General features: G+C 40.0%; 1 protein-coding gene across 4 annotated transcripts in view; it reads right to left on the bottom strand.

Annotated features, from left to right (window-relative positions):
• arhgef1 (Rho guanine nucleotide exchange factor (GEF) 1) overlaps window positions 1-21,449 on the bottom strand; it is a 42,573-nt gene extending 21,124 nt beyond the window's left edge. For 2 of the 4 annotated variants that reach the window (XM_073484748.1, XM_073484750.1), the window contains exons 1-4: window positions 21,358-21,439; window positions 3,563-3,646; window positions 3,338-3,451; window positions 1,128-1,226 (exon numbers count right to left, since the gene is read on the bottom strand). In XM_073484748.1, coding sequence (XP_073340849.1) covers window positions 1,128-1,226; window positions 3,338-3,451; window positions 3,563-3,613 — 264 coding nt within the window. In that variant the 5' untranslated portion in view covers window positions 3,614-3,646; window positions 21,358-21,439. Of the gene's footprint in view, window positions 1-1,127; window positions 1,227-3,337; window positions 3,452-3,562; window positions 3,650-21,357 lie in introns of all 4 variants that reach the window. The other 2 variants (XM_073484747.1, XM_073484749.1) reach the window with 2 other exon arrangements.
• Window positions 21,450-25,670: the final 4,221 nt, after the last annotated feature.

Below are 25,670 nucleotides of genomic sequence, written 5' to 3'. Positions count from 1 at the left end.
ACCATTACAAGTCGATCACTGTTATGGCCTTCATTACAATCACTATATAGTGCATGCTCACTAATAGCGTTCGTAATAATCTAAGTTGCGTAAGAATAACACACTGCATGTGTCTGCATGTTATCAGTGTGAAGTCCCTCCCTCTCTGCCCGCTAACTTGGTGGTGTTTTTGTTTCCAAGCATCAGCATTTCCTTTCCTTTTTCTGACTCACATCAGTATTCTTGGCTGACCTGACTTTCAAAGTCGCCAGATCAGATCAGATCAGATCAGATCAGATCAGATCAGATCAGATCAGATCGCTGTATTGTTCTAACTTTCTGTCATGTAATCGGAAGTCTTTAAGTCGTTGTGGTTTGCGCACTATACGATGGATCAGTGACAGGGATTCACACGTTATAAGTTCTTTCACAAGGAAGAATCCCCGACAAGTTGGTACGGTCTCCAACCCGCAAGCGACGAGTGACATAAAAGACAAGCAGCCCAAGTATTTTGTGCATTGATTTGCAGTGAAAAAATAACGTAAAAATAGAAAAGACTATAGGTGAGAGTTGGAGGTAAATAGATATTTTTGCAATAAAAACATATAGCTGCCATATGCAGCTCATATTGTGGTTCGGATACGACAACAAGGTTACAAATATTGAAAAGCTTGTGTGCTGGCTAATGAATTCTGATTGAAACTATATAATTGCGTCCCCTCCCTACCAATAGACGCATGCCAAGACTGGTTTCAAAGAGCTACTGCAAATGACAGCAGAGGAGTTTCTGCTCTTAATCAGCTTAAGCTCTCTGCATGACTCCCCAACCCATCCTCAACCATCAGATATTTAATCTTTGGGCCATTTGCGAGGCATTGGCGAGCTCTCGGGTATCGTCTTTGAACAGTTCACAGGTAGCGATCAAATAGAGCACCAATCTGGGGCTTTGGTCGGCGATCTCCAAAAACTGTCAGCAAGTGGAAAAAACAAGGCCACAATCCTAAAGTGTGAACATTATTCTACCATAAGTTAACAATAAATCGGAAATGTATTCATGTGTTCGTGATAATCAGGGTGCCGTCCGCATCCACCTCAAACTGGTATACAGTCAATCTCTTACAGCCAATGTGGTGTAGTGCTCTACTTACTGCACCCTTGTCCAAGAAAGTGTTGTTGAACTCCACAAACTGTTTCTTGGTCTCTTTGGCACTGAAGCTCTTGAAGAGGTCAGAATGGAGGTAACACAGCTGAGAGAGGAGGGAGATGAACAGAAGGTCAGTGACTGCTTTAATGTCCTGCATGCTGTATCAATGCACTCCAAAGTTTCTGTGTATTTGATATCACTATGAAAAAAGGTCACAAACTCATCTGGTGCTTCAAAGTCAGGAGGCTGTTACTTGTGATGCTAACTATAGATGCTAACTTCCTTAACTTCCTACTTTAAACAATTTCCCCCCGGGGATTAATAAAGTATTCTGATTCTGATTCTGATGATTCCTTTTAATCTGTAGCTATTTTTTTTTTGTTTGCTCTTGTTGTTTATGTCCTCTAAATACTATATATTTTTCATCTTTGTTTTGTTTTCACTGTTTTTAAAGCAATTTTAATGTTAGCTTAAAGGGATAGTTCGGGTCTTTTGATGTGAGGTTGTATGAGATACTTATCCCTAGTCCATATATATCCGCTTAAGTGTACACTACGTTTTGAACATTTTTGACGCTTTACATCACCGTCAAAAAGGACTTTACCTTTGGCACTACATTCCCTTAACCGTACAATGTCCGTCAAAAGACCCAAACTATCACTTCAATGTCTTATTTTTAATGTTTTTGCCTTGTGTCTGAATGGTGCGATACAAATAAACTTGCCTTGCCTTATCTCATAAATCTTGTCATGTTATCATGATTTGGCTCTCATAATTAGATAATATCTATTAAGTGAAATAATAACTCTTTGTATTTACAGTTTCTTCTCAATGCATCGAATCAAGCACTCTCTGTTCAACTATCTGTCTGATTATTTGTTCTGAGCAAGCTGTGATTAACTCGTGTCCCAAACATGGGTGGCTGTAGGCAAAGCTTTGTCACTACACATAACATCTGCAGTGGAACATGAACAACTTGTTCTACTTTTAGTAGCTTGAGTTTACAAGTCCAAACTAGGACCTCTTTAGAATCTGTCTGACTCCTCGTATGGCATGAAACAATCAAATAATTAGGATATCAGTTCTGTGAATTTCCACATGAAATACCATATAACCGTCCCTACTATCAAATACAGGAAAATGGCCATTTTTGGGTTATTTGTTAGCATCCAGCACCTGGTTCAAATATTAAATTGTCCACCGATCCAATGCATTAAATCAGCATGGGAAAATACTGTATACTGACTAATTCTGATCTGACTAAATTTATCAGGCCATCTTTCTGTATAAATGCATATATAATATGGCTGGAACAATTATTTTTGTTATCAACTGACATACAGATGTATATTTTCATGAATTAATAAATTGCTAAGTATATACAAAGTCAAAAATAAAGATAACCAGAACTGAAAGTCAGATTCTCAAAATTGTCATTGATTTTCTGCCAATCTTCTAATTGAACAACACCTAAAAAGGAAAGTCCAACCCAAAATCATACAATACATATTTTTCCTCTTACATATAGTCTTATTTATCCATCTAGATTGTTTTGGTATAACAGGATCCCCTCTTTCCACAAATCACAACCCAGTTACTGAAGATAATTCATAGGCCTTGTTGCGAGCAGCTTCACGGAGGAACAATTTTTTTTCTACCAAACTCCCCCCACCAACTGCATCGCCATGCAGAAGAAAGCGCGCATCTACTCATGGACGAGAGCCAAGCTAACTTAGATAACTTACTGAGCTGGCTAAAGGTACAGGTAAGCCGAGAAGGACGCCATTAATGTTTACATCCTGTGCTGTCCCGAGTACGTGTCTCTCGTTATTAAATTTGAGAGAATCATCTGACATCTCTGCGGCAGATAACTCAAAAAAACTCAGATTCAGAACAATCTAGATGGATAAACAGCATCACAGGTAAGAGGAAAAACATTTTTTCTTTTTTTTATTTGGGGGTGAACTGTCACTTAAACAACATTTAAGTTTAGTGTTGTTTCAGCAGTAGTATAGATGTACACACAAACACACTCTCATTAATACAGTCTGCTTTCACCGTGCAGTGAAAGCAGTGAAAACACACTTCAGCTCAAACTTTAAGGCTGTATTGATTAAAACAGAGGCATATCTGATCTGTTAGACTTGCATGAGATGGACTGTCCATACATTTTGTATCGACTGTGTGTTGCATTATAGAAGTTGTATATCTCACCAGGGGAGCAGGGTCAAACTGTAGAATGACATGTTGCATGAAGACCAGCAGGTGGGCCGGCCGTTCCTTCAGCTGTTCTATATTGTTGAAGCATGAGCACTGGTCATCAACCACCTGAAAGAGAGAGAGAGAATACACAAATAGAGCCAAGAAACAAGTGAAACAGAAAAGAAACGTGAGAAGTGATGATAACATTCATTTCAGCTGCCACTCTTATTCACTCACATCAGTCAGATCATTCTCGAAATCCTCATCCTCGGCCCCGATGATGCTCATGGCTGGGTTAGAGCACTGAGCCCCAAACACGCCCTGCTATGGAAAAAGGGAAAAGGGGGGGGGAGGAGGAAGAAAACAAGACAATTAGCAAACATTACGTGCTATAACTTTGAACCGGTAGGCTACCTCTTTGACATCCTGAGCCCCCGCTGAGCAGAGCCAGACATAACGACAGATTAGGGTTTGGACACGGTGAACTTTACAAGTGCAAAATAACACCAAGCGGAAAGAGGGAAAATGTCCCAGCTTCCAATCCCACCTCCTCAGGCCTGATGTGTCATAATGGAGTAAGTAAGATCACATTAATATGAGCCAAGCAAGGCAAAGGAATAAAAAGCGAAAGCTAAAGTTTTGCACTAACTTTGCTCTAATGACAAAGCATGCATTATTTACAATATTTACTTGCGTTCCAGTAGAGCTTATTCTCTCTTGAAATAAATCATGAGGCGACTGGGGAAGGGACACTCATAAAAATGATAATGAACTGATAATGAAGCAATTAAAAAGGTTTTTTAACTAAATACGTTTTAGTTTTTCATAAAGATTGGAGGGTTTTTCTCTGAAATGCTGGAGTCCTCTTCCCTCAGGCCACACTTAAACATTTAGTTTAGGTGTTGAAATCATTGAGGAATAATGTGTTTAACATGCACTGCAAAACAACATCTTCGATCTGAAGTTTGGCCAAATTCTGCCACTGCAAATAGTTTTTCTGATTTAGTAACAGGCTCAAGAGGAAAAATCTCCTCCAGTTACCATGATGCAAACCCTCCAGGTCTAAAAATGTAACTCAACTAATCTGAAATTAGAGGTTTATGCCAATCCCTGCCTTTGAAATCCATGAATGGGAAAAAAATGCATCAGAGCGGGTGACCAATTTACCCCCACCCTCTACACCCCGCACCACTTCCCCTGCACGCATACACACCCAAAACACACAAATAACACATAGCTCATGTACTGTACTCAGTTCTCTGAAGGCTGCAGACCCAGAGACGCTACCAGGGAACACCCAAACTCACACACACACACACACACACACACACACACACACACACACACACACACACACACACACACACACACACACACACACACACACACACACACACACACACACACACACACACACACACATCTGAAAGCCCAACAGCAACACTAACCATTGTCCCCTGCTAGGTGAGTACAGAGGGTGAGTACAGGGTCAAAGAGGTGTAAGTATGAGTCAAAGGAAAAAGTGAGTGGAGGGGAAAAAAAAGTCTTAAGAAGAGCCTTGTGAAGAGTTATTTTATAGATTCAGGGTTATGAATACTGTTTCTAAAGTAGCTTGACATATATTTTGTATGACGGTATTGAATTACAGTACCTCAAGGTCATCATTAAGCACAGGGTCAGGTGGCATGACGATATGAACCTCCACGTAACATACGATCCCTGAGCGGTGTCTTCTCACCGTATTTATCCCAAAGCTAAAGATCAGGGGTGAGTCTTTATTCTGTAAAGACTTCAAAAACCTGGAATGATCTGCCTGAAAAGATGCGCTGAGCCGAGTCTGTGTACTCTTAGTAGTGAAGACAAAAGCCAGATGTTAGCAGGTGTTGGTGGATTTTTTTGGCCAGTGTGAAAGAGGTAATATTCCTCCCCCGATGTTAGTGAAAGTGGCAACATACAACTTTCCTCCCTAGCGTTTCCAAGTGGTATTATTGTTGGTGTTGCTGTTACTGGTTTCATTATTATATATCCATTACATTGTGCCATCAACAAACTTGTCTATTGCCAGTTTAATTAAGTTCTTTATTGCTTTATCCTATATCATTTTAACCACCATGTTTCAAGTCCGTCTTGTTTAACTCTTCTTTTATTTTATTGCACTATTGTGATTGTGTTTTGGCCTTAAAGTAACATTCCAGCATTTAAATGTCTAGATCTTTATTATATATTTTATTGAGTTGTGTACTTAAATCATCAAAAATATTTCCTACAATGCTCAAAACTAGAAAAATCAGTGATTTTTACTCACAGTAATGATGCATTTTATTTAGTCGCCCGTTGCTATAACGTGAGGGAGGAAAAACCATAAGATGCCACGAGAGTGAGGGAGGAAGTCGGCGAATGTGACTAAACATAACGTGAATAAAACTAGACTCCATAAGCTTTTCTGTCTCAGTCACGTAGATTTTTTCATCCATAATGGTGGTTGTTTAACAATGAAGACAACATCTCCCATGATCCCACGCAACTACCCGACACTATCAAACTATGTCTTTTGTTTTCATCGTTCAAACTGTGATTTTGTCAAAGAGCGCTGTTGTGAATGTTTGCATGTTGCATGAGCGTTTAATCATATGTGTGGTTATGTATTATCAACATGTTTTAAGTAGGAACTGAAAAATCACTTAGCGGTTGGGGTTTTTTAAGGAAATGTGACTGTGTAAACAACCACGATACGATTCATGGCCTGAACACAGTCTGTGCTAGTGTGTGTGTGTGTGTGTACAGTGGTTAGGCGAGCCGATAAATGCTGTGAGGTCAAGGTGAGTTCTTGTAAAGAGAGAAGCAGAGCTGATAGTCGAGGGAGAGAAAGACAGTGTGTGAAACAGACAGACAGAGAGAGAGAGAATGTGTTCATTCATGGTCATATCCAGTGGGCTGCGGGTTGAGAAAGACCAGTGTTGGAGCAACATGCGTAGGAGGGGTTAGACAAACAGAGACACAGGCCACAGGACATACACACTCACAGGGACACAGACAGACACACGGAGACACACCTCCTCTTTTTCACACAACCACACACACACACACAACTGGCCACCGAGAACCTTCCCAAAACGAAACCCGCCAACGCCACCTTAACCCAAACAAACACAGTTATGTCACCATGACAACAACAACAACAATGATAACTGACTAATGCTGCAAAAGCATATCAAGCCATTTCCTGGTAGAAAGATAAAATGCTGCACTGTCACGGCTCAAGAGAAAACTGGTTTCTTTCACAACATACGGTCTTAACAACAGGTGCGTAAGATTAACAACTGAGAAGGAACCAGAAGTTAGGGCTGCAACTAACGACTGTTTCCATTCTCAATTAATTGATTTGTTGTTTGGTCTATGAAATGTCTGAAAAATGTCAATGAAATTTCTGTAAAAGTTTTTGCTTGGATAAAGGAATCAAATATCAGTCGCAGATAAATTCTCTGTTGACATTTAGTCAAGTGTGAGGGTAAACTAAATACTAAATTGAGTGAGTAAAGATTATTTTTATATTGGTTGATCTGCTGATTACTTTCTTGATTAATCGATTGTTTGATCTATAAAATCTCAAAACGCAGAAAAAAATGGCCTTCACAGTATCCTAGACTTCAAGCTGATGTCACTGAATTTAAATATTTTGTGTAAAACCACAAAATATTCAATTTACGATAACGTAAAACCAAGAAAAGTAATAAATTCTTTAATTTGAGGGCTTGGAACCATCAAACTTCAAGCAGTTTTGCTTGAAAAATGACTTGAAAGTAATGATCAATCGATTATAGCGAAAACAGCTGACTGAGTAATCGGTTAACTGACAGAGCGTTGCAGCTCTAAAAGAATATAGAACGATTTCTGTTTCCATCTCAATTAATTGACACACTTCCATTAAGATGCAAAAGCAGAAGATGCTCGTAAAACCCTGTAAAAGCATTGCTGCCCCTAAGTTGCACTCGTGATCTCAGCCTCCTCATTACAGGAGATGCTGAAGCAGATCCCTTGAGATCAGAGTCACTGTAATAAATGTTCATACTCTTGAGATAAATTGAAGTGGTCAGGAGGAAGCTAATTGCGCTTACTCAGAGGGAAGTAGGGAAGGTCAACTCTGCTCTGCATTTAAAGCGCATAGGACTATGTGGAGGGGCAGGAGTGGGCGCCTCCTCTGCCCCAGACGGAGCCAAGTGGTACATTCCAGCATATGGCACAGTTCAGACAACAGATGGAGACAGTCTGTGAGTCTCAACAGTAACCCTTTACCTCCATTAATACATGATCGCTGCTGGCATAAGCTCCAAACTGTGAGGGTCTTTCTTGACCGATACAGACTAGCTGAGGGAGAAAGACCACGAGGATCTGAGTATTTGAACAGAGCGTCCCAGAGGTGCAGAGATCAGCTCCGGTGCTCCTGAGAGTCGGCAGCTGCCCCCCACCCTGCCCTCCCCCCTCCCTCCCATCACATTCCAGTACTAACTAAGTGTCAGGTGGCATCAATCCAATGATAGCCATCAAGCGTACGTGCCTTTGTGTGTGTGTGTGGGTTAAGACTGAGCACGTATGTGGGAGGGGGCCATTCCTATGTGATTGTGGGGAGCTGCCGGTGAACGTGTGTGTATATGTGTGTATACGTGTGCGAATGTGTGTGTGTGTTATATGACAACTGGTCTTTACAGCAGCATTCCTCTCTGGGCCGCCCATGCCGGGCTCTAATACTGTACATAAGCAAAAGAAAAAAACTGCACCTGTTTGAACATTTAGATGGAGCAGCAGCAGCAGCAGCACAGTTTAGCATTTCATATATCCACCAGGTCACTAAGAGGTTACGCAGCAGCCTAATAATAACTGAGTCACTGTTACATCAGCTCTTATGCAAACCCCACATCCATTGTGAAACCGTTAAAACAATCAGCCGTTTTAGTGAAACCCCTCAGACCAAGAAGAGTGGACGAGTCGAACTGTGGCCTCACCCCGAAGTGGGCGTCTTCAGCGTCCATACCGACACCGGTGGGGCCCAGACCTGTTGATGAGTGACTGTCAGAGGGGAGTGTGATGAGTTTAGTGCACCGAGACCAGATCGGATGATGCTGTACCTTTACATACAGATGCTCCTGAGCGGCACCACAACGGACACCAGTGTATCTGTATTCACCGTGTTGGTGTTGCTCCCACAACATCATAATTACTGTTGCTCCAGGGTTTATGTTTATTGTGTTACATTCAATAAAAGTAATTGGACCATTGTCTCAACGAAACAGCGACGAAGGCTGAGTCGGTTAAGTACAGGGTGTTCACTCAGGAGAAAGGTGTTCATATCCTGTTTGTTTCCATTAAATCGTTCACTTTTTTTATTTCAGAGAGTAGAGTTATCATTATTTTCATTTTTTTTCGCTTCAGTGATTGGTCCTAGAAAGACATTAATTATGATGTTCCAGGAACAACTTCAACACGGCAATATCAGATATCAATATCATGCAGTGGGCACCACAAAGTGTTGAATCAATGATTTGAAGTGCGCCACCATCATGTTTTTCAGAAGCAACTAGAGAGTGTTTATCATTTAGAGGATTGGCCAACAGTGTTTCAGCTTATTGTTGCACAACAGCTGAAACCTGTTTTTTTATATCGTCTTCTTCAGGCAGATGACACGAGTGCCATTAACAGTGGTATCTAAAACAAGCAAATCATTGCACATACTTGGATCAAAAGTACAGTACACAATGACATGAAAACAGGATGATGTTAGATTCAGAATCATGAGACGCTTTCCACACAACTACAGCAGCAACTAACCATTCTTCTCATTAGCGATTAATGTGCTGATTATTTTCACAATTAATTGATCGACAAAAAACTGTCAGAAAATGCTCATCAAAATTTCCCAAGACCCAAAGTGACGTCTTCAAATTGCGTCATTTGTCCAACCAACTTTCAAGACTCTTTTTTTACTTTTATAAATGACAAAGAAAGCTGCAAATCCTTACATTTATGAAGCTGGAACCAGCAAATGTTTCAAATTTTTTGCTTAAAATTACTGAAATCAGTTCAGTTAACCCTAATCAAGTATTAAAATAGTTAATTTTCTTTTGATCGACTCATCGATTATTTAGACTCATTGATGCAGCTACATGTTAATACCTTTAATCCATTTTGTTCAAATCTATGAATATGTGAATACTTTTTATTTTAAAAGGTTAACTGCTGGACACAAGATGTTTCCTATTTCAGTGAAGTGGCCATTATTCACACTTCACAACTGTTGGGTGTGGCTACAGGTGCAGACAGAAAGAGCGCACTTCTGACAGCATCCATCAGTGATGCAGGGTGTAGTTCAACCAAAGAGGGCAGTGATAGTCTGCTTTTCATCCAACTGTTTTAAGTGTAGAATTTTAAAATGTCTGATTTTAGTACCCAAGTTGTATTATAAAAGAAAGACAGATGAAATCAACGTGAAAAAAAATGCTGTGAATGGTTTCTCAAGAGGAAAACAATGTCTCAAGAAAGTGGAAAGCAATTCTGCTGTTGATCAGCTCACTAAAGAAGACTGAGCAACAAACCCAAGCAGGGAAAAAAACAGAAAAAAGGTACCAGCTGGTTAGAAACACCCAGCATATATCTTCCTGTCCTAAAAAACACTAAAATTAGAGCTTCTCTCATTCACAATCTCTACATGCACCTGGCTACAGAATCCATTGTATAAGCATAGGTCACGGTTCTCTTCTTACACTTGGTCACAATAGGCTGCGTCCTGTCCTCTATATGCTATGAGGGCAGCCTCCAAAAATAGCCCAGCAGCTAATGGCTATAGCTTGCTATGTTTGTACTGCTGTTTATCTGGCTCTCTCATCAGGCCACAGACTCATTAGCAGTGACTGGGGGATTCCTAAGAGCACCACTGCATCTCCAGCACTGAGCACAGAAGAAGAAGAAAAAAATACTGGGGGAAGGTGGCAAATGGGGAGGCACATAGACAGGAAGTGGGTGTTATTTCCTCAGGAAGCTATCAAAGCGATTTCTTGTATGACCTATCGGATGAAACGAGGGAGAGGGAAAGAGAAAGCGAGACAGAGAGATGGCGAGAAAGACAGCACGAGTGAGAAATGAAAAAATAAGCCGGACTAAAGTGCATCAAAGAAACCTCCTGTGCCACTCGGCTCTGAGTTCACGTGGGAACCAGAAAAGGAAGTGACTGCGCAGCATGACCCAAACCAAGTGATGAAAGAATGGGGAACAGAGAGCTCATGCAAAAAGAGAGTGAACAGGAGAGGGTGGCCTAAAACTGCAGGGTGTACATGCACATTTTGCAAACATTAGCATTCTGAATGCCAGAGAGACATCTTTCTGACAGTATAATGGCTCTGAGACGGTTATACCAGGACACGTAGAAATGAAATAAACACGTGATCCTCAGCAACATGGAAAGTGTGGTCATACTTGTACCTCAGCAATTATTTTTCCACATTTTTCACAGAACCTATAAATATTCCAAAACCAGAAAATTTACTAATTTGTTATGCTTCAAAGTCTCTGTATTACGTTCATACACATCTATGACTTACTAGGAGTGGTGGCTGCAAGCATTGGCCTATATGAACCCTATAGACTAAACAGAGAAAAAAAGGAAGGGGCCTAGTGAGGCCGAGGAGGAGGAGGAGGAGCGTGGAGATGAAATTAAAAGAGGGGACACACTGCAGCAGGAAATGAAGAACAAGGCAGTAACAGTGGAAAGAAAGAAAAAACAGGCCATGGAAAACAGTGTGAGAAACTCTGGAAATTCTAAGAGGCATAAAAGCATCCAGAAACTGTGTTTGAGCAACGACCGACACCTGAAAGGTTACAGCCTTGACCAAGTGGTTTAGGCTGCAGCTGGCAGCGTTGACAGTGAAAACAGTGGAAACATGTTCTGTAGTATGATTAATTTCACTATAAATTAAACTTTAGCTGTTTCAGAAGTCGTTAAGTTACTGCTTAACACCCAACATTTCCTGATTTTGCTGCTTCATAAGCTCTTAATTAACTTAATAACAGGGGATTTTTATTGTGAAGAAGATATAGCAAATGAAACATGTTCATAAGCGAATTAATGAAGCTTTTTTAGAGTCTATTCTTCAATAGTACTGAGGGAGGAGGAGTATACTTTCACCTCTACCCAAGACAAGCGTGTTATCAGTTAAAGACACACCTTCAAGCAGGTGGCCCAGGTTGTAGTGGAAATACTAATCCCTGATGTGCTGAGTCAAACCAGACCAAGCTGGCCAATGTGTACAGAAAAGCCCGACTACAGTAAATAGTGGTCGGCCCACCCCACCCCCTCACAGAACTTGGGAGTGGCTGGTCTACAGCTTCCTCAATCGATTTGTTTGTTTGTGTGAGTGTGTGACTTCCGTGAATCTGTCACAAGTCACACAAATAAACCAACCGATGGGGACAGCGGTAGACCAGCAACTGTCGTATTCTGAGGTAAAATGTCATTTTGTCAATGATGGATACTACGGCTCCAGTTTCCTATCCGAAAGGACCATCTGACAGCAACATAAAGCGGTGAAAATACTCTAATAAACACACAAATTGATATGAATATTTTTAGGTGGGCCTTCTTTTAGGTGGCTAATGTACGTTTTGCTGCTGCCCCCCTCCACAGCAGTGCATCACCTAGCTTCCTACACCAGTACTTTCCAAATGAAATGTCACTTTAATACCTAAAGTTCAGTTTACACGTCATGGGAAACATGTCTCAGCCTGTGAAAACAGTTGTATAATGTGGCTTGGGATGCAGCTTTCTAAAAATCTGTGAAAATAATCCAAATGGCGTCATCAGGATTATGATGGATTGGGCTCCAGACTTTAAAAGTCTCAACAAAAAGCCTGCATTATGAGCATTTACAAGAGATAGAGGGTATGGTGTTGCATTGTGGGAAGTGCTTGCCCATGCTAGTGGGTGAAAGTCAGGACATCTCAACCTCTGCTGCTTCAGTTTTGACCAATCTTTTTTAAAATCTGTCTTTTTGTATGCACACCAACTTATTTTATGTGCAAAACAAACCAAAAAAAATGCTGGATCAAAGGTATTACTTAAATTATTCTATAAACAAAGACTTGATTAAAGATAAGGCTTTTATCAATTCACAGAGATAAGACATTTCAAGATAACGCGGCTTAACGTGACTGAACGTCTGCATGTTAGTTCTACAAGGTAAAAGGGCAACAGAACAGCGGTCTGGGCATTACAGAGGGCAAACTTATCCCAGAAATCTTGTCACTGCACTGACGGTAAGCAAACAACAGAAGCAAAGCTGCACTGTGAGATAGTGAAGATAGTGCAGCACAGCACAGTGTGTGTACAAGGGAAGTGACATCAGCATATGCGTGAGAGAGGCAGAGGCTCGTCTGCGGTGAAAGTGTAAGAAACATGCCCTCTGAAACATTGTTTTCCGTCTCTTTTTGACTACCACATCCTTTTTTCTCCTAAACATCCCTTCTCTTCTGTCTATTACATCTCTCCACATCTTCTGTTTCGCTTTCCTGTGTCTCTCTCTTAACCTCCCTTCTTCGTCTCCCTTCACCTTCAGCCTTAAATAAAGCGGCCCCTTGTGCGATCGCTCCAAGACAGCCAGTGCATTCATGGCCGGCAGACAAGGGCCAATTATGTAATTTAACGACCATTACGTAGTGGCTAAAATAAGATTATAGCCAACAGCGAAGGGAAAACACAGGCAGGTCTTTTCATTGCTTCACTGGATCCCACCTTACATGTTGTTCATTGTTTTCAGCTATAAGTCCAAAGGAATCATATTGTTGAAGCCCTCAGGGTTTTCTGATTTCAAAAGGACTTGTTGCACCACTTACATGTCTCTTCTGAGAGTTTTACTCAGGCTTTCACTGCAGGTTTCAACGAGTTAAATTTAAGCCTTTTTAAGACCAATATTGGTGCAATTAAATACCTTTTTCATGTCCATACTGGCAATAAAAACCCTGAACCCTAAATGGAGATGTACCAATATACTTTTCCCATCCTGATACAGGTACACACTGCTGGAAAAGTAGCAGGGTCGCGCTTCTAATTAATACATTTCGTGGTATCAAATAGGTACATCAATAGCTGTCATATTCCAGCATTTTAGGATACAGTATACAGTATTGGAACAACCCTTACCCGCTTACAGGAGATCGCTTATCAGAGTTGCACGAATTAAAGTTGTTAGTGCTGGAGCATGCTCCCGATGTGAATACAGAACAATACTGGGTTGTAGCAGGTGTTTACTGAGGGCTTTTCATGACAGCTTTACAGATTTCTGACATCCCATGCAATCCCAATGCCTTTATACCCTGATTCAAGCATTTTTTGTACAAGGTCTGGTGGGCTTCAAATTAGAGCCCGACCGATATATCGGCTGGCCGATATTATCGGCCGATATTAGGCATTTTCCAAACTATCGGTATATTTAAAAAATAAAATAAAAACGGACGAAACACCCTTCAACCATGTTATGAGTGTTGGCGTTGCATAGTTTGTCCACCAGAGGACACTCTACAACGTCGGGTCGGGCAGAGCAAACCAGTTATCCACGACTGAGATCATCGTTGAAGTGTGTTCATTGTAAGTTGGCAATTGTCACGAGAAATACGTTGCTTGATTAACAATTAAAAGAACATCCCCATCAGTTCTCTTAACTCAAATAAGCATGACAAAATTTGTGACCATCATGTCCAGTTTTGCTGCTGTTAGGTGTAAGCCGAGAGTGAAACTGACTTAGCTAGTAATTTTGATGTTCCTCTGTTCTGTTGTGACAATAAAACAAACAAGTTTATTTTTAAACTGCATTATCATATTATTTCAGTGAGGACTCATAAATAACTACAAATAACTAATGTTATGGAAATCTGTTTGTTTTGTTACGCATTTCTGGATTTATATATATATATATATATATATATATATATATATATATATATATATATATATATATGTATATATATATTGGCCGATATATCGGAATATCGATTTTTAAATCACCAAATATTTGTATCGGTATCGGCCTTAAAAATCCTTTATCGGTCGGGCTCTACTTCAAATGCGTTTTATTCAACAGGCTTCAACTTGGCACTACTTTGAGATTTGGAGATGTTTTGTTGATGAGGAGATGCCACATTAGCCCACACACCACATTGTGACACACAATGTGGTGTGTGGGCTAATGTGGCAGTGCTCCAGTAGATAGTTTGCATGTAGTTCAGTTAGCCGCAGAGCTAGCTGCACCGCAACCTTGGACGACGGAGGGAGTCACCACAGGCCACGGGGCCCAGTCAATCGGCCTCCCAGTGAATGGGGCCGGACACCAGATTGGGGCTGTATGAGACAAAAATATGTCAGTTTGAAGACCGGGGATACAGTACAGAGGCGATTTACAGCGACTGTGATCAGGACAATGACTCCGCAGATGAGAAGACATGGCAGGCGGGGACAGCGGCGTCAGTTGAGCTAATAAGAGTCGGGCATCAGCAGTGGGCGAAAAAAGGCGTGTAGAGTCGGAATACTTTCACATCTTGAAATTGATTTTTTTTCCCACCAAACCAGAGGAGATTGTGGAAAGACAAAACATGACTGTTTTGGTGAGTTTTATCTACTTTATGTCGAGATAAAAAGTGTGTTTTACAATGGGTTAACAAGGCAATTAAGCTCGTCTTGGTTCAGTAAAAGAGAGAAATTTGAATTCAGAAGGTGTATGGAGGTATTTTTCTGTTTAGAAAGGAAAACCTGTAACAATACCTCCTTTCTTGTCACATACTCACCACATCCAACAGCTGAAACTACATTGATTTCTAACTATCACCTCTTGCGTAGTTCTTTTTTTTTTGTTTTAAACTAAAAATTCTGGCCATATTAACAAATTGCCCTTTTCAGACTTTTAAAGGACCCACAAAACCTTGTTTACTACAATGACCTTTTCTTGATATGACTTTGTTTGGAAAAAAAACATTGTAGAGTCATTGACCTTCTCATCATATGATTTCATTTGAGTAGACATTGCTTTTAGAGGTTTTTAACGATGCTGGATAATTCCCATCCCCCACCCCAACCTTGGCAGAGCATATGATGATGTTAAACAAGGTATAACAAGCTACAGCTTAACCTCCTTCCTTCTTCGTGCATACAGCCATGCATATTCACCGACGTTTAACACAACGTCTTTTCATTTTCTCTAGTTTCTCCTTAGAGCCAAAGTACACTTCACTCTCTTGCTAAAAAAAGTGCCACCCCCACCCAAACCCACCCCCTCCATCCTTCCTCTCTCTCTCGCTTGCTCCATGTCCCCATATAGAGGTCATTGGCTTCATGGAAACAGTTGATAGGTCGGGGCCAATCGACTGGCATGGATTGGCAGTTCACAGTGAACCTCCAGCCTGGCCTAACTGCTTCCATGTGTATGTGTGTGTGTGTGTGTGTGTGTGTGTGTGTGTGTGTGTGTGTGTGTGTGTGTGTGTGTTGATGGAGCAGTAATTGCTGAGGCCAAACACAGAAACCTCTGATTTTGTGACAAAAAACGCATCTCATTCATTCACAAGTCTGTTGTTGTGGTTATGTGCGTCCAATGTCCATTAGCTTTCTGATTTTTGTTACCAAACAAAGCAGCAACAATAAGCTGATACTGAATATGTTTGGAAGGAATTTAGTCTGCCCAGAAAGTCACGGAGGCCAAAAATGCCTCTGTACTTGCGCACGAGCACACCTTGGTTCATAATGTTAACCTCATGCCAACAGAGTGCAATCCAGACATGCAACATTCTTCTCCCTGTCTTTAAGGATCTGCCTAGGGCGGCACAATAACAGAAAATATCATTGCGTTTTGGATGTTTTACTCGGCCATAATGTCATTTTGATAATATTTTGATTAATTGTGCAGCCCTAGATGGTCTTAAATTACAAAAATTAGAGTCATATCTACGATACAATAATGACTCCAACATTGGTTAGCCAACAGTCAAGATAAGGTAAACAACAGAGCTGATAAAATCAATATTTAAGAGTCTACAGTCATAATATTCATGTTATAAGAGTACTCGACCGGTTTGCCATTTAGCATCTATAACGCTGTTGGACTGACGACTGATGTTTTTTAAAAAGTATCAAAACTACAGCCGAACCTTTTTTATCCCACTCCTTTTCCTTCCCTGTCACAACCTGCTGCCTACATTTCCCAACATGCAACTGAACCACTAACAGTTCAATAAAAGATTCAGGTGTGTTTTGCTAGTAGCAGCTATTTATAACTGGGTATTGAACTTCGACACTTTTATGGCACTGACTGAACTGCCTCGAAACTGTTGAGGATCAAAACAGTCTCGTCATTCAAACCAAAGGAGTTAATCTCATCAGTGTCAGTGAGCCAATAAGCATGCAGCATGCTTGTTGTGCCAAGATCTAATAGTGCTGGTGATTGGCTGTTTCGAGACATGCACGAAAAACACTAGTTTTTTTCACATAATGCAGTAGTAATCCTTAACACCCTAATGTGAATATTTGAAAACTGATGGACATTTTATTGACCAATAATCAATTATCCAATGAAAATAACAGCTAGTTGTAGCATTAGTACACTTATCAGCACCAGCTGGTGACTGCTTTAAAATTAGACTCTATCCATCATGAGAGGCATCCAAATTATTTTTGGTATGTCACACTGATAGAACACATTTTGTAATGTACCAGTGCATGTCACAGGGAAGATTTGAATACTAACCTGCACTGGGAAATGCAAGAGAAAGATGATTGTACATGCTGTGCCAAAAAAAATGTCATATGTTTCCTGCATGTGCAGATTTACAACTCTTCATCTATTGTACTTTGGCTATCCTGAAAGCAAGATTCCCCCTCGATTATTCCTCTTGAGGTTTCTCTCTTCTGTTTCCTGTTAATCTTATCTTTTCTCAATGGTCTGAGGATAGAGGGTGTTTTATGTTATACAGATTGTATTGAAGACAAATGAGTGATATTGGGCTATAGAAACAAACTGACTTGATATGCAAGATGAAAAAAGTAAATTCTGCTTCTCTTCTCTTTGTTATCAGTTCATCTATTATTTTCTCCATTAAATGAAATGTCAGAAAATAGTTTAAAATGCCAGTTACAAGTTAACATTTTCACATAGCTTGTTCTGCCCCCCAAAAAGCTATTCAGCCCCTGAAGACAGTCAATTTACTATCACGTCATACACAGACATACTGCAAATCTTCACAATTACAAAGTTGGGGGCGGCAAATTTGGGGCATTTTTACTTGAATAATTTAAACGGGGGTTTAGACTTACTTTTTAAGCTGGTTGCACTTGTGTGCAATGTATTTTCATTTTGGTGCGACCAATAACTCATTTTAATTGGCTTGCTTCACAAACTATGTAAAACCGGTGCGACCAATGAAAATGTTTAGTTGCACTTGACAGATTTTTGGGTGCATGTCCGACCTGGAGCCTGTAGACTTAGAACAGTTTGCAACTAAAGTCCGCCTGTAAAGATGAACTACTGAGTAGATGAGTCTCCACATTTGGTGTTATAACGTTAATGTCCCTGACAAACTCAGTGGTTGCATTTAGCCAGTTGTTAGCAACCACCTTTTTGAGACACACATAAACACTTCATAATTCAAACATGGTGTTTTTAATGATGTATTTTATTTACTCTATTCAGAATAGCAATGGAAATTATCATGAGTTATAGTACAATTATAAAAGTGTGACTATCAATGCATCTGTAGTGTTATTACAATATGACAAATACAAGATTCCTTTTGTTTTTAAAAGCCTGAGTGCTGACATACAGCCAGCACGCTGTCTGTACACACTCACTCAGACTGGAGGACCTTTCACCCCACCATACCCCCCATCTTTCGCTCCTCAAGAGTAAACATCATCTATGGAGTCTACTCTCGCTTTTTCCACCCCGACCCTCAAATGAAAGAGCTCATTCTTTGTTTCCTCCCTCTCTCTCGCTCTCAGTTTTCCAGCCATCTCTCTCTGACTCACATTTGGACAGATGGATGTAACTCTTTCCATTTTCTACCTTGTGAGGAACAAGCGGCTGCAGCCCAGGTTATAATTTCACAAAACCCTCCTCATCATCGCATTTGAGAGCATGTAAACACTCAAACTGAGATTGGCTGCATTCATTCCAGGGGTCACTCAGTTGTTGGGGGTTGGTGACAGCTCCACACACATGACTCATATGTCTCACACATGCACACACTCTGACTACACATACTGCGAGTAGGGAGCCTGGTCTGGCGAGAGAGATGACAGAGAGAGATTGGCAGGTGAATACACTGAGCTGCCTGTGTGAGCTGCTTTAACTTAAAAATCACTGTCCTGTGAATCAGCTGATAACATACGAGTACAGTGGCACATGTGTTGTAGCTATATAATGTTTGTTTTGTCTACATTAAAAACCCTTTGTGAGGTATGACAAGAGGCAGAACGAGTCAGTGCAGATGAGCGTCAATGTGGGATTCTGTTGGCCAGAAGAGCTGCAAGGCCCGAATAATATTATGTTAGATTCTTAAAGGGGTATTCCACCAACTGTACACATATTGGTTAGTTTACTCCTTATGGAAAGTATTACTCTACACTACACGTTACATTAGCATCAAGTCCCCACCTCCAATTTTGTCTAGTGTCAATATTTTGCACGTTTCCTCCTCTTCATTTTAAACACTGAACAGGTCTGCATTTAGAATATATACATTATATTTTACATATTTCAATTCTAAATTTCATTTTATATGATTAGATCACTTATTTATCTGCAGATATTGAAGGAATAGAAACTCTATTTTCTCACTTTTCATATACTGTATATATATATATAATAACACGTTACATATGCCCGTGAGTGATGAGCACAAACACTTGCTGAAACAGTGTCACCTTACAGTGTGTCGCCTTGCTCAGTGCTGAGATTAGCTGTGGTTTCAGGTATACTTGTGTCAGAGGTGCAGCATAACCCCCTTCCTATGCACATGTTCACACACACACACACACACAGACTTTTGTAAGTTCACTCGACCTCTCCCACTGCGCTCATTCAGGAGGAATCAGTAGATTTCACTGTTGCCCCGCAGAGAGAGAAGAAGAGCGGCCCAGTCCGCTCTGTCTCTCATTATCTGCTGCCTGTGCGTCAATCCAACTGCAGCCAGAGAAGAATACCTGTGTTTCCTTTGAAGTCCGAGCCTGACTACAGTAAATTATTAGCTTTGCCCTGTACTCAGCTCTAGGCCCTTAGGACACCCCCTGGCTGTTCCACTGTTGGTGCCATTACCTGTCATTCCAGTTGCTGGGTATCTCTCACACAGGTTAACAACCACTGTTACGCCTCGCTGTAGCCCTATCCGAGTTTATCTTCCTACCCTCTGAGAGGCAGTGGATGTGGGTGAGTTTACGTAGGGTCTATGACAATAGAGAGTGTGAGAGACAGGGAGGGAGAGAGCGGCACAGCAACTCAGATTATAGCCAACATTCCTTTAAAAGGAAGAGAAGGTAGCCTTTGGGCTCCAGACAAGCCTGCACTTGTAAAACGTTGAGAGAGAGAGAAATGACAAGTGCGGTGCTCCTCTGGTCTAGCAGAGCGTAACAGGAAGTGGCAGGGCCTGCTTCATATGGGGCCTCTGGGGTGCAGCGGCTGGCTGGGGAACACGTCACAGTCTCCGAAACCGCCAGCTGCAACGCCCTTAACACACACATGGCACAGTCTAATAATCAACGATCGTTCTTAACATGCAGCGGGTCTGTTTAGACATGGCTCTCGCTTGCAGATTCAAACCTTGGAGGAGTGAGACAAACTGGCCCGGCAAGTTGGCTCCAAAAAAAAAAAAAAAAAGACAGGTTGTTGTTCTTGGAGGAGTGATTAATGAAAATATATCAGCTTACTGGCAAGCACAGCCCACACTGTTCCAGCCCCCTATCTTTAGTTAATGACTGCAGTGAGATAATGAAGCCGCACTAGATGTACAGTAATTGCAGTTTCCTGTGAGCGCAGGAAACTCTCTCGCCTACTCTGCACAGGCAATGTTTCACAAGGCAAAATCATCATGGGTAATCAATTATATCCAGACACTAATTACTGAACTGTCTGCAGTGGAACCCCCCCTCCACTCTATATGTGCCGGTCAGATGAGCGAGGGGTATAGGAAGAGGGGAGGAAGGGGGGAGGTAGTGTCATTCTGTGCAGGTTTGTCGCCTCTTTTTATCTACAAAAACTTTAAGTAAGATGAAATGTTGAAAAGCTTGACTTGGCACTAATTATCTCAGTCTCTGTAATTCCACTGCTGTCTGAGAGGTTTGGATGTAGATGAAAACAAACCCCCCACCAAAAAAAGGGCAATCAAAAAGGAAAAAACACATTACATATGTGTATTATCTTTATGACAAACAACAACAGCCCTCGTGTGATAAATATCAGGAGGATACTCTTGCAAAGAAGATAAAAATACATAAAATTTCACAAGGTCACCAGCTATAAAACTCCCTGCTGACTACAAATGACACAACATAACTCCCTTGGAGAATATTAAAGTGATTTGTACTTTGGGATCAGACCTAAAAACAGGTCTGCTCGTAAAACCCCAGATGGTTTTGTCAGGAAATACAAACAGAAGCTACCTGAAGTCACCTACAAAACCTACTTCCACGCTACTTCTGACACACACTTTGAGTCGCTGAACGCGAGTACTTGTTCTAAAAAAAAAAAAAGTTAAATAAAAGCGTTATCGACTATTTTTTTTCTCGTTTTAATCCAGAGAGGACGATGTAGTGCAGCCAGCAGCAGCAGCATTCCTGTATGTGGACCAGACCGTCTGCAGCTCGGGCTACAGGACGAGGAGGAGGAGGGGGGGAGAGATAAGCCATTTCTCTCGGTAAAACAAATATCCATGACGACTTTAAAATTAGCACACGGAGCCGCGAAAAGTTCAAGCTCTTCGTAGTGTTCGCCAACATAGTGTAAAGATAATTTACTCACCCGAAAATAGAGAGAAAACGACAGTCGGAGCGTCTAATAGGTTTCCTGTTCGAAAGTTGTCGTGTGTCAGTGGGAAAAAAACATTGTACGCGGAAGTACACATCCAGAAAAAAAAAAGAGCTCGGGGTCGATTCATCACACGGCGGATAAAAAAAAAAAGTAAAGATTTAAAGTTTTTTTTAAAAAATAGCGAGAACTGCGTGTCTGATAACACGTGATTTTTTTGTTTGTAGTGCATGTGTTTATTTTTATACGTCAAATATCGACGAGTGTTTAAAAAAGTTAACAGTTTTAAAGGCTGGTTTCCGCACGGTGTCACACAGTATTCCGTCCCCACTCCTGCAACACCAGTGTTCAGTGAGCCTCAAATGTAAGTCTAACAGGGTTTCTTGCTCCAAAAAAAAAACACATATTAGTTGATCTGAAATTTTCCAGGGTGTGCTATTTGCACTTTAGAGAACAAAGGTCTGATGATTACAAGCCAATTTCTGGCATTAACTCAATTTGAGACTGTTGCATTAAAGGTGCACTATGTAGTTTTGGGGATCTTCATTAACAAACTCTCTTGGTTTTCATCAACTGAGCAAATAAACTGACCACACAATTTCATACTGTTTTTACTTTGTTTATATACTTTGTTAATAATTTGATTTTGTTATTCTGCTCTGTACATGCGACATCTGTTGCGTCCTGGGAGAGGGATCCCTCCTTCCTGAGGTTTCTTCCATTTGTTTTTTCTCAACATGGCAAGTTTTTCCTCACTCGAATCAAGGGTCTAAGAACAGAAGATGTTGTGTAAAGCCCACTGAGGCGATGTGATTGTGATTTTGGGCTGTATAAGTAAAACTGATTTGATTTTAATGTGATTATATGGGGCGGATATGCCATCTCTCTGGCTTCAAACAGGGTTCTGGGGACCTTATTTTCCTCTGAGAACAGCTTGTTTATTCAGTAATGGAAGAAAGAGATTGTATTATTACCTCATTAAAATTGTAAATATGAAAATTCTGAGTAAGAGTTGTTTTCCTCCTAAATTAATTAACCAATACCTAATTGTTCCACTTTTTGCTCTTTTCCCACAAGATACATAATTTACACGCACCACTGTGGAGCTGGTCAGGACAGATGACAGCTGTTCAAGCACCGTAAAGAGCACGCGTCTGTCGTGAAATCAGAGCAACTGTTTGAGTTGATTGCTCAAATCAAACTTTCCTCCCTGCTTGGCGTTGCCAGATGCCAGGCTTCTATTCTGGCCTCCTTGCGCCACCTTGTGGAGAAATTCAGACACTACATTGTCCCTTCCCATATACAGTTTTTACAATTTGAGATGTGACCCTGTACTCTCAAACTAATATGACCAAGACCTACATAAACTGCTTTTTTATTTAGGTAAGGTTTTGATGTCCCAGTCGAACAGAATGAAATCAGAGACGTTGTATCTTGACGTTGGAAACAGAAGTTGACAAAACAATTTCTCTTCATGTGACATTAAGCTGACCTCAAGGTCAATCAGTTTTCATCTAGCTGTAGATTTTTGTTTCATCCATGTTGGCTTGTTATACATTTGTGGCTGATGTCAATTTTAAATCCAGGCGTGTATGTGAACTTTAACTCTAGATAATTTTAAGACTGGTGGCAAAGGGTTTACAGACGATAGGTGCAGCTTTGTGTTTGCAGTTATCGGCACACTCTACCTTCAACTGGGACTATAATCTAGCACAGAGTTCAACAAAGTTTGCAGTAGTCAGTATTTAAGTATTAAAATGTTAGGTTAAAAATTAGATTTACTCCTCATTGTTTGTATCGTGGTCATAACCTTGATTAGGTTAAGTTATCATTTTGGGTGGCTGCTGCAGGGCAAGTTAGACCTTTAAGATTTTTGGTTTGATAGTTAAGGTCATGAAGTTGTGTCACTGACTTTGAGAATGTACAAACTAGTGTCCGACAATGTATCGGCTGGCTGATATTGGCCTATCACAGATATCGGTGTAATGTTGTCCAATATGTGCGGGTATGAATACTTTTCTTTATTTGTGAAAGAAAGATTATATTCTAGATATGCTGATTGGGATGATTTATAATAATTAAATTGCCAGTTCATTGTTTCAGTGCATTGTTGTGTTTATGGTCGATAAAGTTTATGTTGAATTCTAAAATATCACAAATGTCTAAACAGGGATAACTACATTTTTGGGATCATTGCAAAAAATGTGTCTATCGGCTGATATATCGGAATTGAATTTTTTTTACTTCCTAATATTTATGAGGTTATGTGTGTGTGATTTGTTCACTGTCGCACACCTTGGATACGCATTCAAACCGGTAGTTTCCTGATTGGTGGTGAGAGGTTTGTAGACGACAGAGGTAATGAAAAAAAGTAACTATCTATAGAGCACATATGCTGAATAAACTGCTTTTTCTACCATTAATTGGAACTATGGCATAGGTCTATAATAAAATGTATTAGTGATAAAGTAGATGCACCAAAAAATAGCGTTGAAACAATAAAGTGTGTCTGAATGGTCATGGAATGTAGATATATGTTCTACAAACTGTATTATTATTATTATTATTATTATTATTATATAAAAGATAAATAGTGACTGTTTCCACCAAATTGATGTAATTGTTGGAGTAAAAGTAAAACAGGACTTTAAAACACAACATTCAAAGCCAGTTGTATAAATGACACCATCAGCATTAGAATTAAGTCATTCTTTGATTATTCTGTTCCTGCTTTCATTAAATCAATTGAGGACAAAATGTGGCCTGATTTAACAGAAATCAACAGAAATCCTTTGCGATGATGAAATCAGACTTCCCAACTGTAATTCTTAATTTCTTCACAGTGTCTAAAACACTAGTGCAAATTATTTTATGGCATTCTCTCATTCATGTTTGCACAAATGCAAAAGATTCACATTTCAAACTATGTTACTTGTATCAGAAGAGTGCAATTTTCTTTTTCACTAACAACTTTTTTTTGTTGTCGTCGAAGCTGAACAAGATTCAGAATTAATAACCAATATCGATACCAATTATTCATATAATTTACTAACCACAGGAGATATAAAGTGATCAGAGAGAAAAAAAACTTGTAGGTTAATTCCAAATATTTAAATATACTCTGGAGTCTGAATCTGAATTACTTAATGTGATGGAAAACAAATCCTGCTGTAATTTTAACAGAAGAAACTTCATTTCGTTGCTCGATGTCACACAATGAATCCATTCAACAGACACACAGTCAACAACAGCTCACTATCCAGAATAATGTTTATTGCTTTTGAAGATATTAATCTTTTTCTTCTTTTTTGCACTTTCCATGTTTCCTCTTTACAGTAAAACAAAGAGAGATGACAGGTAAAACCACTGCATTGTCATTTTTGGATGTGTACACACACATACACACACAAAGGAAAACAGTATTTACAGCTGTTAGTTAGTTGTACCCCACATGGGGGTGAACTGGAGGCCTTTCCTGTAGCAACTCAACAAACATAGAGCTTTACATTAACTTTACAATAGAGCTTTCACAACTAATCGTATACCGCCACTGTTTGACAAACCATAGGCTATAAAGGCTATGAAGCTGTACAATATGGTTTAGTGTTCACTCTGTGCTGAGAGTCTGGAGGAGGGACGTTGTTTTATTAGATCTGGTAGAGCAAAGATAAACAATTTTTAAATATTTTTCCTCCCACTGTTTAATGTCCTCAAGCAAACCCGATTGCCCCGCTGCTGGCTTGGACAAAAAGCACTGATTGAAAAATAATCAAAACAGATTTTAGGGGGAGGATTTAAAAATAGAAAATGCAAAGACCAATATTATTCACATTAGACTAATTACAGTACAGTTACACTGGGTGAATGCTAACTATAAAAATAAGTCTACCGGCGTATTCTTGAACCCAAAGGGTTTGTACGTTGGGCATCTGGCAAAAATGACCAAAGGGCACAATTAATTGGGGTTGAGAAAATCAGAGACAATTCCCAGTGTGAACTCTGTCCTCATCATAGAAAAACATCTTCAGAGTGCAGATCTTCTGCCATTAATAATTTAAACTTTGATACACCTAAGCTTATAATTTTTCCAACATGTTTAAATACGGAATTAAATCACAACAATACAGCTAAATCTTATCATAGTGAATAATAATTAAATGTAATGTACACCATAATAAAATATATACACAGAAATATTCATACAAATTTCTAGATTGGGTCCAGCTCCCTCTGCTCTCTTTTTCTTTCCTTTTTTTTTTTTAGAAAATGTGCAGGAAATACTTGAACCACAGGACAAAATAAATATT

This window comes from Pagrus major, chromosome 17 (genome assembly GCF_040436345.1).
Source record: "Pagrus major chromosome 17, Pma_NU_1.0".
Classification (NCBI taxonomy): Eukaryota; Metazoa; Chordata; class Actinopteri; order Spariformes; family Sparidae; genus Pagrus; species Pagrus major.
This window is presented reverse-complemented; position numbering and strand designations above follow the sequence as displayed.